The sequence below is a fragment of the Leptodactylus fuscus genome, chromosome 1 (genome assembly GCF_031893055.1).
Source record: "Leptodactylus fuscus isolate aLepFus1 chromosome 1, aLepFus1.hap2, whole genome shotgun sequence".
NCBI classification, from domain to species: domain Eukaryota; kingdom Metazoa; phylum Chordata; class Amphibia; order Anura; family Leptodactylidae; genus Leptodactylus; species Leptodactylus fuscus.
In genome coordinates, this window is record NC_134265.1 from 14,422,331 (window position 1) to 14,441,029 (window position 18,699).

At 44.7% G+C, this 18,699-nt stretch overlaps 3 protein-coding genes across 3 annotated transcripts in view; all 3 read right to left on the reverse strand.

The window, feature by feature from the left end:
- LOC142195595 (uncharacterized) overlaps window positions 1–18,699 on the reverse strand; it is a 704,678-nt gene that overhangs the window by 655,595 nt on the left and 30,384 nt on the right. The window lies entirely within an intron of this gene.
- Window positions 673–3,247, reverse strand: LOC142190377 (uncharacterized). The gene is made up of 2 exons (XM_075262289.1): window positions 3,130–3,247; window positions 673–2,634 (listed from the first exon to the last, which is right to left on the reverse strand). Exon 2 carries the CDS (start codon window positions 2,435–2,437, stop codon window positions 1,520–1,522), a length of 918 nt encoding a protein of 305 aa, XP_075118390.1. The 5' UTR covers window positions 2,438–2,634; window positions 3,130–3,247; the 3' UTR covers window positions 673–1,519.
- On the reverse strand, window positions 2,622–6,868 carry LOC142189261 (oocyte zinc finger protein XlCOF29-like). The gene is made up of 6 exons (XM_075262136.1): window positions 6,658–6,868; window positions 6,020–6,117; window positions 5,299–5,374; window positions 4,994–5,173; window positions 4,644–4,915; window positions 2,622–2,634 (listed from the first exon to the last, which is right to left on the reverse strand). The coding sequence occupies exons 2-6, from the start codon at window positions 6,097–6,099 to the stop codon at window positions 2,622–2,624; spliced, it is 621 nt and encodes a 206-aa protein (XP_075118237.1). The 5' UTR covers window positions 6,100–6,117; window positions 6,658–6,868.

An 18,699-nucleotide genomic window follows, 5' to 3' on the forward strand; every position in this document is an offset into this window, starting at 1 on the left:
CCATTAACATAGACCACCCCCCCCCCCCCGCTTCTAGTCTCTTGTCCCTCACCGCCTCCTTTGGTCTCTCCCAATGGTCCTCCTCTGCCACCCACATAAAGGGGCACATGCTAGACCTCATATTCACCGCTACCTGCCCACATGTAACCTCAGATCCTCCAATGACCTCCTACTCCGCTCTTCTCTCATCCGCTCCTCACACAACCGTCTCCAAGACTTCTCCCGTGCATCCCCCATACTCTGGAACTCCTTACCAAGACACATAAGACTGAGCCCCACAATCACAGGATTCAAGAAGGCCCTGAAGACTCCCCTATTCAGGAAGGCCTACACCCCCCAATAACACTATCACCGCACTGCCATCTGTACAGTCTCCCCCTCTCCTTCTGTCTCTATCCCTCTACTTCATAGATTGTAAGCTCTTGCGGGCAGGGCCCTCTACCCCACCATGCCAGTCGGTCACTGTTAGTATTATTTCTACCTGTATATTTTGTGTATTGTATGTAAAGCCTCAAATATGAAGAACCATGGAATTAATGGTGCTATATAAATAAATAATAATAAAGGTAGCCAAAAGTCAAGCCGGTTTGGTAACACTGTGTCCCCAACCCATGTTCCTGATAGTTATCTGGAGACCATTTGCTTTTTGGATGACATGATTTTATTGTCAAGAGCATACATTTGTGAATCCTTTCTTTTGCATGACTTGTGACTTTACATTGATGGCAAGTGTTGAATGTTTTTATGTTTGTCAATAAAATTAATATTAAAAAATTCTGCTGCCCTGTGTGAGCTGTAATAATTTAATGTTTGCTTTTTAAAGAATATCACATATATAAATATGAAAGATGGCTTCTCCACTGTGTGTGTTCTCTGATATTTGACACAAGTTGTTTTTTTGAGTAAAACATTTGACAAATTCTGAAAATTTTATTAATTTTTCCCCAATGTGACCTCTTTGAGACTTGAGAAATTGCAAGCAGCTAGCACTAATACAGTTAAAACATCACCTATATTGATCCATATTAAAAACTCGAACCCCAATGGGTAACGCCTTATGCGTTACAAAACCCTTCAGCCTCTAAGCCAGTGGTTCTTAACCTTGTTTGAGGTACCAAACCCACCAGTTTCATATGCACATTCACCGAACCCTTCTTTAGTGATAAATCAAACATGATTTTTTTTACAAATTCAACACATAGGTATATGTTTTTTTTACTGATACACAAAATGAACCGTGCATAGGGCCTAGGGTTCGATCAAACCCCAGTTAAGAACCACCGATCTAAGCCAAAGCCTTCAATGGTTACCCATTGGAACCCTGTTGAGGGTTAAAAGTGATGTTTTAACTCTTCTCACAAATTGTCTAAGAACTTTCCCTTACTCCCCGCCATCCGTGAAGTTTCCGAAATACACAAGAGTCACGACACCAATGGCTGCCATCATTGAGGGTGAGCTGTATCGTTGTTTTATTGACTTCCATTCTTCATATTGAACAATATCTGGTAAAGCATTTACCTTATTCTGAAAATTGCTTTTGGCCTACGTGGACAGTTTTTTGATGCTCAACAAGATTTGATTTCCGCGTAAAACATTTCCCACATTCTGAACATGAAAATGGCCTCTCTCCTGCGTGAATTTTTTGATGTTCAACAAGATTTGATTTCCGAGAAAAACATTTGCCACATTCTGGACATGAAAATGGCTTCTCCCCCGTGTGAGTCGACTGATGTCTAGCAAAAGCTGATTTCTGGATAAAACATTTCCCACATTGTGAACATGAAAATGACTTCTCTCCTGCATGAGTTTTTTTATGTTCAACAAGATTCGATTTACGACTAAAGCATTTCCCACATTCCAAACATGAATATGGCATCTCTCCTGTGTGACTTCTTTGATGTTCGATAAGAGTTGATTTAGCTCGATAACTTTTCCCACATTCTGGACATGAATATGGCTTCTCCCCTGTGTGAATTCTCAGGTGTCTAACAAGAGTTGAATGCTGAGAAAAATATTTGCCACATTCTGGACAGGAGAATAGCTTCACTCCAGTGTGACTTCGTTGATGCTCAATGAGAGCAGATTTAGCGCTATAACATTTCCCACATTCTGAACATGCAAAGGGCTTCTCTCCTGTGTGAATTCTCTGATGTTTAACAAGGTCCGATTTCACAGTAAAACATTTGTCACATTCTGAACATGAATATGGCTTCTCTCCTGTATGAATTCTCTGATGTGCAACAAGACTTGGTTTCTGGGTAAAACATTTCCCACATTCTGAACATGAAAATGGTTTTGCCCCTGTGTGAATTCTCTGATGTCTAGCTAGATCAGATTTTTGGGTAAAACACTTGCCACATTCCAAACATAGACATCTCTTTTCCCCTGTGGGGGCATTACGGAGTTCAAGATCTCTTGTTGAGCTTTCACTTTGCATTACTGTCTGTGAGGATTCATATGCTAGGACAAGTATAACAGGATCAGATGAAAGATCTTTGCTGTGAAGGGCTGAGGGTATATCTGGGGTAATGACATGTTCTTCATATGGATCTTGTGTGATACCAGGATCCTCTGCTTTATAATCAGTATAATCACTAGATATCAGGTGTTCCTCTAAGGTCCTATTTTCGACATCTGTGAAGAATAAAATAGATTTTACTATTTTAAAGCAATATAACCTAAAAAGAATAGTGTGTAACATTTCTATAGTAATATTTCAATGACAATCTAACAGTAGACCTCACAGGATGGACCAGTTGATCAACAGGGCGTTCTCTATGGTCATGTACAAAGAAGTCATGGCTTTAGAGGGACTAGAGTTTTTCCTTCTTTTTTTGTTGCAGTTTTTAAAAAATATTTTATTAATTTTCTAATTTCCAAATAAGGTAAAGAACGTACAATGTACAGAACTGTCTCATGTAATAGTTTGCAAGTATATGACTTGTATGGAGATGTTGAAGTGGTGACACACATGACATGTTTGGAACCAGACCACAAACATGAGGTTTGATCCAAGCAGAACCCCCAGGAAAGAAAGTGGTTAATAATCCCTGAGTAGCCCCTCTAAAAATAATCTCTCCCAGTATAATCTGTGACTGTTCTGTGGTATATTCAGTGGTGGCTCCTCACCTGGGCGGTTCCCTGTACGAAAGTCCTCCTCACACTCCTCATCACCACTCACATAGGGATCTTCTTTTATTGTTATGGTTATAGCATCAATGTCGTCCAGATCTTTATCTTGATTCAAAAACTGTGAAACAAAAATTATTAAGCCACCAAATGGATGAGGAAGCCATGGGGAATGTTCTAGATGGGTAGAAATGGTCATTTAGCAACATTGCCTGACAGCAGGAGTTATCTGAGCCTAATAGATGCAAATCTCCAAGAAACCAAAGATAGACTATTTAGAGATAAGTATCGGGCCACCTACACATCACACCTACAGGAGCTATAAGGTGACATACCATTGTAAATCCAACGGCATTGCTATGGAGTTGGTCCTCCACTCTTTTGGGAAGGTTTTCTACAAGATTTTGGAGTGTACTTGAAGGAATTTCTTCCCCCTCATCCATAAGAGTATTTTTGAGATCAGACACTGATATTGGACAAAAAGGGCCCGGCCCGTCAACGCCATTCTAATTCATCCCTCGTGTGTTGGATGGAGTTGAGGTCAGGGCTCTGTGCAGTTATTTTAGCAGATTGTCCTAATTTGCAACTCCCATAACAGCAGATCCTGGGGGATCGCGTCATTCTGTTTAACTCCCCAATTCCCACACTAGTGCATTAGCTATTTTGGTCTGCACACTGGGTATATTCAAGATATTATTAGGGGGCAACTTCTCACTAATGTGTGACATCACTATTTTTGTATATATGTGTTTTTAAGTATTCCAAATAAAATTTGAAGTTTTATTTGCACATTTGAGCCACACTTGTATAGCACTGAAATTAGACCCATCTGTGTAGAGTCAGGGCTCTGTGCAGACCAGATGTTCATCTACACCAAACTCCCCTAACCAGGCCTTTATAGACCTTGTGCACTGAGACAATCTTGCTGGAACAGAAAAGAGGCCTTCCCAAACTCTTCCCACAAATTTGGAAGCCGCAGTTATCTATAATGTCTTGGTAAGCAGAAGCATTAAAATTTTCCTTTAGATCGACCCATGACAAACCATCCTATAACACTATCCCTCCTCCACCAAACTTTACATGCAACAATATATTTTTAGGCAAGTCATGTTCTTCTGGCTTTCTCCAAACTTAAACTGGTCAATCAGACTGTAAGAGAAGTGAGATTGGTCAGACCATGGAACACATTGTGGCTTAGCTAAAGGTGCTTCAGATTGTTTCGGTATAGAGTGATCAACTTCTACCAGTACTACCCGATATTTACTGTCTTGGACGAACTAATGGTTTGGATAGATAGAAGTCCAACCTGACGGTTCCTTATTCCAACCAGCAGTCTCCATAGCCAGAAGATTGTGAGAAGATCCAGACAACATGTAATGTCTATGGTCAGCTTTATCCTCCATCTCCACCTCTCATTACACAAGTATAAACCATCTAATACTGCTGGAGAACCCAAGACTGACCACAAGGACTTCACAGCCCGTCTACACATCATAGGGAATATCTCCATCTACCTGATCATCCTGTGGAAGAAGAGGACTGGGACATCTCTCCGGTGTTGTCCTCTTACTGGATCTACCTGTAGGAAACACAGACAGGGACTGAATTCATTCTGTACATACAAATAATGGAAGTCCATGTGTATATAGTCATGTCTATTACCTGCTGATGTGAGGGGCTGGTGGTCCTCCATCATCACCTCCTTGTACAGATCCTTGTGTCCCTCTAAATACTCCCACTCCTCCATGGAAAAATAGACAGCGACATCCTGACACCTTATAGGAACCTGACAACACAATGATACAGTCATCACCCCGACCCCTCCAGTTACTGTATAATGTCCCAGCATTCCCAGCAGTGTCACCTCTCCAGTCAGCAGCTCCAGCATCTTGTTGGTGAGTTCTAGGATCTTCTGTCCATTGATCTCCTTCAGTAACAGGGGGTGAGGTGGAGGCCCTGGGATTCGGCTCAGCTTTCCTCCATATCCTTCATACACAGGAGCCTGACAGCGCCCACTAGAGGTCTTCTTCACTACTGTGTAATCCTGGTTATGGGGAGACACATTAATAAATCTCACTACATACATGTCCAGAGTCCATCACCTCTCCAGTCCTATCATCTGTTATTACTATAGATAAGAATGATGTCATGATGGTCAGAGTCTCTCACCTCTCCAGTAAGCTGGTAGATGATCTCTAGGGCAATATTTATACTCTCTTCCCACATGCTGCTGTCCCTTTTCATCCTTGTTGATAGAACATAAGACAAGGTTAGAACCTGCACATAATCCCATGTTACAAAACAATGTGGGGAAACATCTGAGGGACATTAAAGCATAGATGTTGTATGATCTCTCTTTATATGGGTTGGAATAGATTGTCCAGGCAGATCTTCCATTTTTGAGCAAGACCACAAGAGGGGGCATGTACATGGGGATTGTGCCTAATAATAATAGTATAAGGAGGGTGCCTGGGCACAAGGTGAAGCCTACTACTGACAGTTATAGAAGGGGGTATGGACATGGGAGATGAAGCAGTGCCACTTACTGGATCCCCACTAGTCCAGGAAGACCATATCTCTAACCATTACATTCTACAATCCCAGTAAGAACAAACACAAACAACACCCCATTCTGCGGAGTCATCCTGTGTGGCCCTCATTGCCGGGCTCATGGTGCCAGTGGAACCATCTCAGGATTAATGCTGGGAAGATCAAAGAGATGGTGGTGGACTTTAGTAAACGGAGAAGTGCCACAAATCCAGTGGAGAACCAGGGGACAGGCATTGAGATAGTCAGGACCTATAAGTATCTGGGCGTGATCCTCAATAATAAGCTGGACTGGGCTGATCACCTGGAGGTGCTGCACAGAAAGGGCCACAGCAGACTCTACCTGCTCAGGAGGCTGAGGGCCTTCGGAGTCCGGGGGACACTTCTTAGGGCCTTCTTCAACTCTGTGGTTGCTTCAGCCATCTTTTTTGGTGTGGCCTGCTGGGGGAGCAGTATATCAACCAGGGACAGAAATAGACTTGACAGGCTGATCAGAAGGGCCAGCTCTGTCCTGGGGAGCCCCCTGGACCCAGTACAGGTGGTGGGTGACAGAAGGATACTGTCTGTGGTGACCTCCATGCGGGAGAACAAATCCCACCCCATGTATGGGACCCTGATGGGACTTGGCAGCACTGTAAGTGACCGTCTGCTTCACCCCAAGTGTGAGAAGGAGCTATCGGAAGTCTTTCCTCCCTGCTGCAAGCAACACTTTTCTCTCTGCATTTTTTGTGTGGAAACCGAGAGCAAACCACACGTGCCCCATTATAGTCTAAGGGGTCCGTGTGGTTTCTTAGGTTACCACTTTTTAATGTGTATAGGTTTCCGTTTGGGGGGTCTCCAAGTGGACTCTGAACGGAATACCGAACATGGATGTGAACCAGGTCTAACACACTGAATTTCCCCATGGTGAGACTATTAAAGGATTATCTATCTATCTATCTATCTATCTATCTATCTATCTATCTATCTATCAGCCATTACCTGTAATCTGCCAGATGGAGAGGCCTCTGTGCTCAGAAACCTGCAGAGATCATGTCCTGGGGTCGCTGCTGTAGGACGTCCGACACGAGTCACGCCGACACCGAACAGCCCAGAGCGGGTGTCAGATAGTAGTGCAGAGCCCCATAATAATCCTGCCAGGCCGGAGAGCGACCACCTACCTCCTCCTGTACAGCAGCCGGGGTTACAGGACCTCTGATGATGTCACCTGTGGGAGGAGTCAGGGAGTCACATGATCTTGTTAGAAAGCACCAGCTGTGCAGTAGATGCTTATTTCATGTGCTAAAGGACCTGTGAAGCTGTCATAGTCATGTGATCAGTGATGAAGTCACATGATCAGTTTTTCTCGGTCTCTGCTGGATGAGCTGGCGTTATTCGGATTTTTGTGTTCTGTCACTTTAGCCTTCGCTGACCCCTAGTGAGGCCCCTCAAGGGCTGAAGAAGATATTTATTGTTATATAGTCCTCCAAGTTTTTTTTTGAGAACAGTCATTGGACTGTGATGTGGAGACGGGTTGGACAGAGGCGGAGGACATGACTGTAGTTGCTGGTAGTAGTGATATTTTTAGTCATGGTAATAAGATAAGATAAGATAATCCTTTAATAGTCCCACAGTGGGGATACTCAGCATGTTACAGCAGCCTAGTAATACAGGTACAGGATAATACACAGTAATATATTACAGACGTAGACACACATATGCTTAGAAGAGAAGATATACTAGGAGTCCATAGCAGCTAAGGAGGAGAAGAAGAAAGAAGGAAGACTTCATAATCATAATCATTAGTTCTCTGCGCGGAGTGTCTTCGCTTGGTCTGATGTAGATTATACAGCCTGGTCGCGGTTGGAAGGAAGGACCTGCGATAGCTCCTTCTCACGCTTGGGGTGAAGCAGACGGTCACTTACAGTGCTGCCAAGTCCCATCAAGGTCTCATACATGGGGTGGGATTTGTTCTCCTGCATGGAGGTCACCACGGACAGTATCCTTCTGTCACCCACCACCTGTACTGGGTCCAGGGGGCTCCCCAGGACAGAGCTGGCCCTCCTGATCAGCCTGTCAAGTTTATTTCTGTCCCTGGTTGATATACTGCTCCCCCAGCAGGCCACACCGAAAAAGATGGATGAAGCAAACACAGAGTTGAAAAAGGCCCTAAGAAGTGGCCAATTGTGTCCTATATCTATGGCGTAACAACTGGTTTATTTTTTGCCTTTTGCTTCTTGAATAAATTATTGCAACTTACTTAAAGCAAGTGTATGCAGTAGAATTTTCTTACATCGATACTTTCATCTGACCAAATTTTCACTGTACGGGTAACAGCTGGTTCTCTGCGCACCAGTGGAGTGTATGTGGGTCGCAGATGTACCAGGTTGTGATCTGATGTGCCTAGGAGCGGTAGGGCAGATGATTTATATGCATCCCTTACATTGGCAAAGAGCAAGTCCAGCGTTTTGTTGTCTCTTGTGTGGCAGGTTACATACTTTGTGAAACCTGGTAGAGTGGATGCTGGAGAGACATGGTTGAAGTCTCCAGACACCAGGAGGAGGGGACATATGCAGCTAGCACAATAACATGTAATAGTTTCCTTGGCAGGTAATAAGGTCTCATGCTCACGGCTAGTAGTTCAATATCCTTTTCACATGATTGTTTCTTAACTTCAATATGTCCTGGATTACACCATCTCTCATTCACAAATATTGCAAGTCCTCCTCCCTTGCGCTTACCGCTCTCCAGCGTCCGGTCTGCACAAAGAAGTTTGAAGCCCTCCAAGGAGGCAAGTGTGTCCGGTGTGATTTCCATAAGCTAAGTCTCTGTAAACAGCATCATACTGCATTCACGCCTGTTCATGCCTGGTCAGCGCCGTCAGTTCATCCATCTTATTCACAATTGATCTCACATTACCCATAATGATGGCCGCTAATTTACACGTCGCACACAGACGGCTCCGCTACATAAACATCACACACAGACAGCTCCGCTGCATACACATCACACACAGACGGTTCCACTACATAAACATCACACACTCTGCTCTGCTACATACACGTCACACACAGACGGCTCTGCTACAGACACATCACACACAGACAGCTCTGCTACATACACGTCACACACACACAGCTCCGCTACATACATGTCACACACAGACGGCTCCGCTAATTACACTTCGCACACAGACGGCTCCACTACATACACAGACGGCTCCGCTACATACACGTCACACACAGACGATTCCACTACATACACGTCACACACAGACAGCTCCACTACATACACATACCTCCCAACCGTCCCGATTTCCGCGGGACATTCATGATTTTGGTGATGTGTCCCACGGTCCCGGTTGGAGGGAGGTATGTCCCGATTTCAACACGACATACACGACTAAAGTAAGGAGCTGTCACACCTCAGCTCCTTGCTTTGCAGCTGCACTCCGGCTAGTGGCTGTGTAGACGCGATGTGATGACGTCACATCGCACCTACAACTGTGTTAGCGAGACTGTGGAGAGAGCGGCGGGGGAGCGAGGAAAAGGTGAGTTTAAGTGTTGAACATGAACCTGGGGGCAGAGATGGGGGGACATGAAACTGGGGGTAGACATGGGGGACATGAATCTGGGACAGAGATGGAGGGGACATGAAACTGGGGGCAGATGAAGGGTGTATATGAAACTGGGGGGACATATAATTTACGGGTGACTGTAGGAGGATTATACTGTGTGGGGCACATGGAAAATGAATGAGAATGGGCGGAGTTAAAATAAAAGTGGGTGGAGCTAAATTTGCCACGGCGCACCACACATTTTGGCCCTCTTTCGGTTCTTCAAAAGTTCAGAGGTATGCATACACATCAAACACAGACAGCTCCGCTACATACACGTCACACACAGATGGCTCTGCTACAGACACATCACACACAGACAGCTCCGCTACATACATGTCACACACTCAGCTCTGCTACATACACATCGCACTCAGACAGCTCTGCTACATGCACGTCACACAAATAAGTTCAGCTCCTCCCATTGGTCACATGATCTGTATGTAGTCTCTTCTGAACAAATGAAGCCACAACAGCAGGATCTGATCATGTGACTCCCTGACTCCTCCCACAGGTGACATCATCAGAGGTCCTGTACCCCCGGCTGCTGTACAGGAGGAGGTAGGTGGTCGCTCACAGGCCTGGCAGGATTATTATGGGGCTCTTCACTACTATCTGACACCTGCTCTGGGATCTTCTGGGGATTATGTCACTTTGGTGTCAGACGTCCTACAGCAGAGACCCCAGGAGAGGAGAAGCTGCAGTATAAACTGACGTCCTGCTGGTGGAGCTCGGTAGTGCAGCTCTGTATACACTGAGGGGAGATTTATCAAACTGAACAGAAAACTTGTGATGTAACGGCGACCAATTACAGCGTGGCTTTATTTATTATAATGCTTTTGATTAGTTGTTATTGACCAAAAAAAGTGGCATAACCAAAGTCTTGTGGACCCTGGTGCAAACTTTTTGGAATTCTTGATAATGACGGTTACGGGTGCTGCACCGATTTCTCAGATACCTGATAGGAATACAACTCTAGTACCGAAAACTGCAGTAATCAAGAATACTGTGAGCAAGAAGTGAAGCACCAGGCATGTAAACAATACTGGGGCAGTATAATATGCTCCACAATGGCCCCAGATAGTATTGTATGCTCCACAGTGGCCCCACACAGCATCATATGCTCCACAGAGGCCCCACACAGTATTGTATGCTCCACAGTGGCCCCCACGCAGGAGGGTCATTACATGTCAAGTGAACCAATGATTTTTATCTGTATATTTTTAATTCTTTTGAGATTTTGATATTTGGTAATAGAATGCAAAATGTGAAGAAAAAAATTCTAGAAATTTTTTTAAAAATTTTAATTGATTTTCAAAGTTCAGTAAAAGTGCAAATTTCGGTGTTGCCTGCCTTTACATTTCTCCTCATAACTCAAGTTAGAAAAAAGATAAAGAAGCAAAATACACCCCATTCTACTCAGAACTGTACAAGCGTTCACCATATAGGTCACAAGATTATCTTTGTTAATATTTTACAAATGCAGGAGAGGACAGAGGAGAAAACTTTGTTAGGGCTCAACCTGAGAATGAATAGGGATAGACAGTGAATGCAGAGCAGATGACAGGCCGCAACTCTGTCAGTCATGTAAAGTATCTGTCCACCGCAGAGTCGGGACATAAGACAGAGCTTCAGAACTTTCATGTCCTGACTATGAAGAGGAGGAGAGTATGTTAAAACATCGGTTACAGGAAACAGAACCCATCAAAGGAACTCAGCAATACCACACTGTCATTCCATGTAGTGAAACAGAAATAAAAACAAGGATTGTTTCATTCAGCAATGACAGTCAAGTCCATGAAGTGGTAGAAGGCGGCACAAGATTGGCAATGGATGACATAACTAGTTCTGTGACCTGTGAATATGATCAGCGCTGATGGCTGGCTACTGTACTCTCCAAAGATTGTGAAAATGAAGACGTAGAATTGACTTTGCTATGACTAAGAGACCAGAATGTAGGTCTCGAAACGCGTAGGATCTCTGATCTTATCTACTTGTTCCATGCTGTAAGATTTTTATCTTTATATGAAGTAAAAGTTATATTTTACCATTTTTTGAAGGTTTGGGTGTGTTGGTTTTTTTTTGTTTTTTTTTTAAACTTTTTTGCATATATCAAATGAAGCCGGTCTGGTTCTGAGAAAAATGATGCCTCTCCCACCTCTTTATCTTAATTGTAGCCCGAGATATGATAAAAAATGTAAAGCCATACCAGGCCAAAATTTGCGCTTTTTTGAAACTTTAGAAGTCTGTAAAAAATTAACTGATGAAGAAAAAAAATTCTAAACGTTTAATTTGTAATTAACTTAAGTTGTACTTCATAAAAAATAAAAAAAATCTAAAGACGTCAGGTAAAAAAATATTCATATTTGGATCACTTGATATGGAATGACCCAGAATTGTGTGCTCCACAGTGGCCCCCACACAGTATTGTATGCTCCACAGTGACACCCACACAGTATTGTATGTTCCACAGTGGCCCCACACAGTATGATATGCTCCACAGTGGCCCCAAACAGTATTGTTTGCTCCACAGTGGCCCCACACAGTATTGTTTGCTCCACAGTGACCCCACACAGTATTCTATGCTCCACAGTGGCCCCACACAGTATTATATGCTCCACAGTGGCCCCACACAGTATTATATGCTCCGCAGTGGCCCCACACAGTATTATATGCTACACAGTGGCCCCAAACAATATTATATGCTTTGCATTGGCCTCCACACAGTATTACATGCTCCGCTATTATTATACTCTAGGGCAGTGATGGCGAACCTTTTAGAGACCGAGTGCCCAAACTGCAACCCAAAACCCACAAAATTTTCGCGGAGTGCCAACACGACAATATAGACTTAATACTATGCGGATCCACAATTGCGGACAGTTACTGACCAAAAATTACAGTCATGTGGGGCTTTACAGAGCTTTCAATAATACAAACAACGTTGTACTGAAATGTAAAGGTCTCGGCATTTGGTACTTTGAACAATTAATTTTCACTATTTACATCGCACAGGATCTGTTTTATAGTGACCGTGTAATATTCTTACATCCTGTACTAATATCACGTCTGCTATAAAACAGATACTGTGTGATATAAATAGTGAGGGGACCCCAGACAGTATTATATGCTCTGCAGTGGGCCCACCACACAATATTATACAGTCCTATGAAAAAGTTTGGGCACCCCTATTAATCTTAATCATTTTTAGTTCTAAATATTTTGGTGTTTGCAGCAGCCATTTCAGTTTGATATATCTAATAACTTATGGACATAGTAATATTTCAGGATTGAAATGAGGTTTATTGTACTAACAGAAAATGCGCAATATGCATTAAACCAAAATTTGACCGGTGCAAAAGTATGGGCACCTCAACAGAAAAGTGACATTAATATTTAGTAGATCCTCCTTTTGCCTCTAGTCGCTTCCTGTAGCTTTTAATCAGTTCCTGAATCCTGGATAAAGGTATTTTGGACAAACAATTCAAGTTCAGTTAAGTTAGATGGTCGCCGAGCATGGACAGCCCAAATCATCCCACAGATGTTCAATGATATTCAGGTCTGGGGACTGGGATGGCCATTCCAGAACATTGTAATTGTTCCTCTGCATGAATGCCTGAGGATTTGGAGCGGTGTTTTGGATCGTTGTCTTGCTGAAATATCCATCCCCGGGGTAACTTCAACTTCCTCACTGATTCTTGAATATTATTCTCAAGAATCTGCTGATACTGAGTGGAATCCATGCGACCCTCAACTTTAACAAGATTCCCGATGCCGGCATTGGCCACACAGCCCCAAAGCATGATGGAACCTCCACCAAATCTTACAGTGGGTAGCATGTGTTTTTCTTGGAATGCTGTTTTTTTTGGACGCCATGCATAACGCCTTTTTGTATGACCAAACAACTCAATCTTTGTTTCATCAGTCCACAGGACCTTCTTCCAAAATGAAGTTGGCTTCTCCAAATGTGCTTTTTCATACCTCAGGCGACTCTATTTGTGGCGTACGTGAAGAAACGGCTTCTTTCTCATCACTCTCCCATACAGCTTCTCCTTGTGTAAAGTGCGCTGTATAGTTGACCGATGCACAGTGACACCATCTGCAGCAAGATGATGCTGCAGCTCTTTGGAGGTGGTCTGTGGATTGTCCTTGACTGTTCTCACCATTCTTCTTCTCTGCCTTTCTGATATTTTTCTTGGCCTGCCACTTCTGGGCTTAACAAGAACTGTCCCTGTGGTCTTCCATTTCCTTACTATGTTCCTCACAGTGGAAACTGACAGGTTAAATCTCTGAGACAACGTTTTGTATCCTTCCCCTGAACAACTATGTTGGACAATCTTTGTTTTCAGATCATTTGAGAGTTGTTTTGAGTAGCCCATGATGCCACTCTTCAGAGGAGATTCAAATAGGAGATCAACTTGCAATTGGCCACCTTAGATACCTTTTCTCATGATTGGATACACCTGGCTATGAAGTTCAAAGCTCCCTGAGGTTACAAAACCAATTTTGTGCTTCAGTAAGTCAGTAAAAAGTAGTTAGGAGTATTCAAATCAATAAAATGATAAGGGTGCCCATACTTTTGCACCGGTCACATTTTGGTTTAATGCATATTGCGCATTTTCTGTTAGTACAATAAACCTCATTTCAATCCTGAAATATTACTGTGTCCATCAGTTATTAGATATATCAAACTGAAATGGCTGTTGCAAACACCAAAATATTTAGAACTAAAAATGATTAAGATTAATAGGGGTGCCCAAACTTTTTCATAGGACTGTATTCTCCACAGTACCACAGTAGCCCCCCAGTGTTATATGCTCCGCAGTAGGTGTCCCCCCCCCCACAGGATTATATGCTTCACAGTGGCATCCACACACAGTATTGTGTGCTTATAAATAGCCCCCCCCCAGTATTATATGCTCTTTAGTACACCCCCCAGTATTATAAGCCACCCCAGTATTATAAGCCACCCCAGTATTATACACTCCCCCCAGTATTATAAGCCCCCTCAGTATTATACACTCCCCCCAGTATTATACACCCCACCCAGTATTATAAGCCCCCCCAGTATTATACACTCCCCCCAGTATTATAAGCCCCCTCAGTATTATACACTCCCCCCAGTATTATACACTCCCCCCAGTATTATACACCCCACCCAGTATTATAAGCCCCCCCAGTATTATACACTCCCCCCAGTATTATACACCCCACCCAGTATTATAAGCCCCCCCAGTATTATACACTCCCCCCCAGTATCATACACCCCACCAAGTATTATAAGCGCTCCCCCCAACATCATATACACAGTGAGCCACTCTCATACTCACCCCTGAAGAGCCGCCGGCATCCACCTTCTTGTCACTGGCGGCGCTGATGACGTCATCGCGCCCGCGTCGGGGCAGAGGTCAAACTCTGCAGCCAGTGTAGGCCGCGGTCGCGCGATCCGTGGCCTACCCTTACAGCTTTGCACATACAACTGAAGGCAGTGATCGCTCATCAACGGGGAATCCTGTACCGGATTCCCTGTTGGTGAGCGATCCGGGCGACCGCACGCGTGCCAGCATGGAGGGCTCTGCGTGCCCTCTCTGGCACGCGTGCCATAGGTTCGCCATCACTGCTCTAGGGTCTCCTCAGACACCATAGTATAATAAGTAGAAGTATAATGGAAGTGATTAAAAATAACAAACCTTACCTCACCTGCCCTGGGCATCTTCGTTCCGTCCATGAGTCTTTTGCATCTTCCTTGGTCCTCTTCTGTCTGGTGACTGAGGTTATGTGCCCTAGAAACAGCGCCGCACCTCCCATGAGGCGACCTGAAGCGAGCGCTTCAGGCGGCGCTATGTCAGGACCCCAGGGAGGGCGGCATTTTTGATTACCTAAGCCAGTCCAGGACAAGCTGTCCTGGACTGGCTGAGCGCCGAGCGGTGGTTTGGGGAGGCCACTGGAGCAGCGCTGCTCCAGCAGCCTCCCCTTACGCTCAGGCAGAGAGCAGGTCCTCTCCGTGCCTGCTCTCTGCCTGCGAACGGCGCTAAGCCCTGCCCCCTTCACTCCACCACGCCCCTTTGCTCGGTCACGCCCCTTCGCTCCGCCCCCTCCTCCCGGGGGGCGGGGGGGCTTTCTGTAGTTCGCCTCGGGCGGCAAAAAGGGTGGGTTCACCCCTGCCTAGAAATCACTGATTGGACAGTCTCGTGGGGTGCGATAATGTAATTATGCTGGAGCACCCCATGTGACCGCTGGGGCCCAATAACAGGACCCAGCAGTGAGGTTTGGGGTGCATGACCTCAGTCACCAGCTGGAAGAGGGCCAGAGAAGATGCTGAGCCCAGGAGAGGTATTTTTCATTTTTAGTCACCTCCCCTGTGCTGACATCAATTGGAAAGGGGCCAGGCCGGGCCTTTTAACATTAACATTAGGTATAGCAGTCGGGCAACCAGGCTTTCCCTAACCACTGTCATGGTGGTCCTGGGCTCCCGCCATTTCCAGCTGGCTGCGGGCTCCATACTCCTCTAGGCCTGGTCACAGTCGTACCCCCTGCGATCATTATCATTACGCCACTGCAGTTGTTCTTTTACACGGTTTGATAAATATGATCCCCCTCTGCACCATTAATAGGGTAGATTATGATGGGGTAAATTCTATTCCCTTATATTGTATTATGGTCCGGAAGAACCTGCATTTGGTTTTCTGTTCTTCATAAAGAACAGAATCCTAATCCACTTAAAAAGAGGTTACCCACGGACCCCATAGGGATGTTGTGATGATGTTCACTGGGTTGTTGAGTCATGCCAATTCCAGTGCCGTGGCCAGCTGTGCTAGGTTACACGGTTAAGCATCTATGGCGCGAACAACCCAATCAAGGTGGTCCCTCAGATTCTCGATTGGGTTCAAGTCCGGGGAATTTGCTAGCCAAGGAAGTACGGTAAACTCATCCTGGTGCTCCTCGAACCACGCACGTACATTGCGAGCTTTATGTCACGTTGCATTGTCCTACTGGTAGATGCCATCATCCTGAGGAAAAACTATTCGCATGTAGGGGTGAACATGGTCCGCAAGGATAGATGCATACTTGTGTTGATCCATCGTGCCTTCCCCAATGATGAGTGCACCTAGATGGCTGATGACACGTGCCGTCTGCGATTGGTTATTTAAGCTTGACGTCAAAAGTAGGTGGTGGTCTCCACTTACTAGTTATGTTAGGTTCATACTGGCTGTTTCGGGAGACGAAAGATGAACTGCCCGTCCGCTAACAAAGCAGACCCCATAGACTATAATGGGGTGGAGGAAGCAGATCAGGGACTGGCAAATCCGACAGGGCAAAGGTAGGTAGGTAATCAGAGATGCAGAATGAACCATAGTGAGGCAGATGGACTGACAAAGAGGTCCCTATTGAAAAATTTGTCCAGAGTCTTCGTCAATAAGTGGGGTAACCCAAGGAGCAGAAGGTAAACCGAATCAGACAGACAGGACGTACGGAAAGATCTCCAGATGTGAGGCCCCTACTTGGAGCTCCAGGGGTGCTGTAAGAAAATTTATTTCAGGAAGGGGTCATCCATTGACACCAGTCACAGCACAGGTTTTGTCAGGGATTGGCTGAGAAAAGACCCACAGTTAAGCTTCTTAAGGTCTTCAAGATGCTTGGAGGAAGGCTTTGCACAGATACATCAGTAGCAGTATGACTAGCATGACACTGGAGGAGCAGAGAACGGACAGCAAGTGGCAAAAGACAGCTTGTTGGTGATGTCCATTGGAAGGTGCAGGCCAATGTTGTCACACCGGTGTAAACTGGGGACAGCCCTCTGTAAAGAGAAATGGTAGAACAAATATAGGAATAGGGAGTGTGAAAAGCAGCATGCCATAACGAAAGTAAACCAACACAAATGATCTGGTAAGGGGCAAAAGTTGGATAAATCCTAAAGTAGTAATTGATAAGTCCTCTATCTGCCATTGTATTATACAGGTTGTGAGAGATATTGTGGCGAGTACCAAATGGCTGTCCAAGCCGTATTGTGGTCATCTTCAGGTTTGTTCAAGAAATGTGCCACTTGCTTTATATCCTAACTAGCCTCTGCCCGCAACTTTGTCTGCGGGTTGTTGGCGTCGATCTGTGTATATTCAGCAAATTGCTGCCGTCGATGGTTTGCCTGCTCCGGCATTTCGGCAGCTCTCAAGCTCTCCTGCTGCTGAACTTGTTCCTCACACCGTGCCTCCGATTTTTCCAGCATCTCAGCAGCTCGCTGGGACATCATATAATGAGAGTGTTGTTGGCATTGATGATCCGCCTGCTCCGGCATTTCAGCAGCTGTCAAGCTGGCCTGCTGCTGAACTTGTTCCTCGCGTTGTGCCTGTGATTGTTCCAGCAGCTCACTGGGACACCATATAATGAGCGTGTTGTTGGCGTCGATGATCCCCCTCAGCTCCGCTTTAGGAGAACTCTGTGACTTCTTGCTACCTTCATAGCTCTCGTTGTATGCGACAAATTAGATTCTCTTTTTCCAGGCATGTTTAAAATTGGCGAACTGCCAATTTGGATTAAAGGTGTTTGCCCATGTCAGTCTGTGTACACTACCTGGAGCAGATCAGATAATATCGTGTACACAGTCTACTGAAGGTTAGCTGAGTGTTTACATAAAGAGATAACAGACCTGGCTTTATCAGAACCTGAGATAAGCTGCTGCAAGAGCTGTGTAATATAGTATATGAACATAAATTCATAACAGTCGTGAAGCCATGTCATTTATCGGGATAAAATGTAGCCGATGTTTTAATTGAGGTTACAAACTATCCATGTGCCAAATTTCAGCCAAATCCGTTCAGCCATTTTTGCATGATTGAGGAACAAATATCCAAACACACAAACTTTCTATTAGTAGGATGTACTACAGCTATTTCAGACCCACAAATCTGCTTGACGTCTACAAAAAGCAGCTTCAAATCTTGTCTAGTATGTGGTAGGTGAACGTGAGACTCCCAGACAGGTGGGGGAAAGTGGCCAAAGTTCTCCATATCAGAATCTAAGGCAGGGTCGGATTGGTAGATTAAAAGTCATATGAACTGTGTCCCTTACATCTTGCCTGCTCTCTCTTCTTGACTTACTGTATTCTTCAATAATCTGGTGGGCGGCTTTGACTATTTGATGGACAGCTAGGTCACCCATCCTGAGTTGCTAGATCAGAAGAGAGACAAAGCTGGGGACCAGTGCAACCTTGTGTAAACAATAAGAGTAATAATCTGACATAGCAGGTAAATAAAGATTTCTAAAGTAATTTATTAAGTAAAACCCTCAAATTTACACAAACAGGCAGTGTAGACAGGATCCTGGAGATGGGAATACCCATGAGGGATCTGAGTGGAGGCAGAGACTCCAGCCAGTTAAAAAAAGGAGAGAATATATAATCTACATGTAGAATTTCAGTATATTTCAGCATA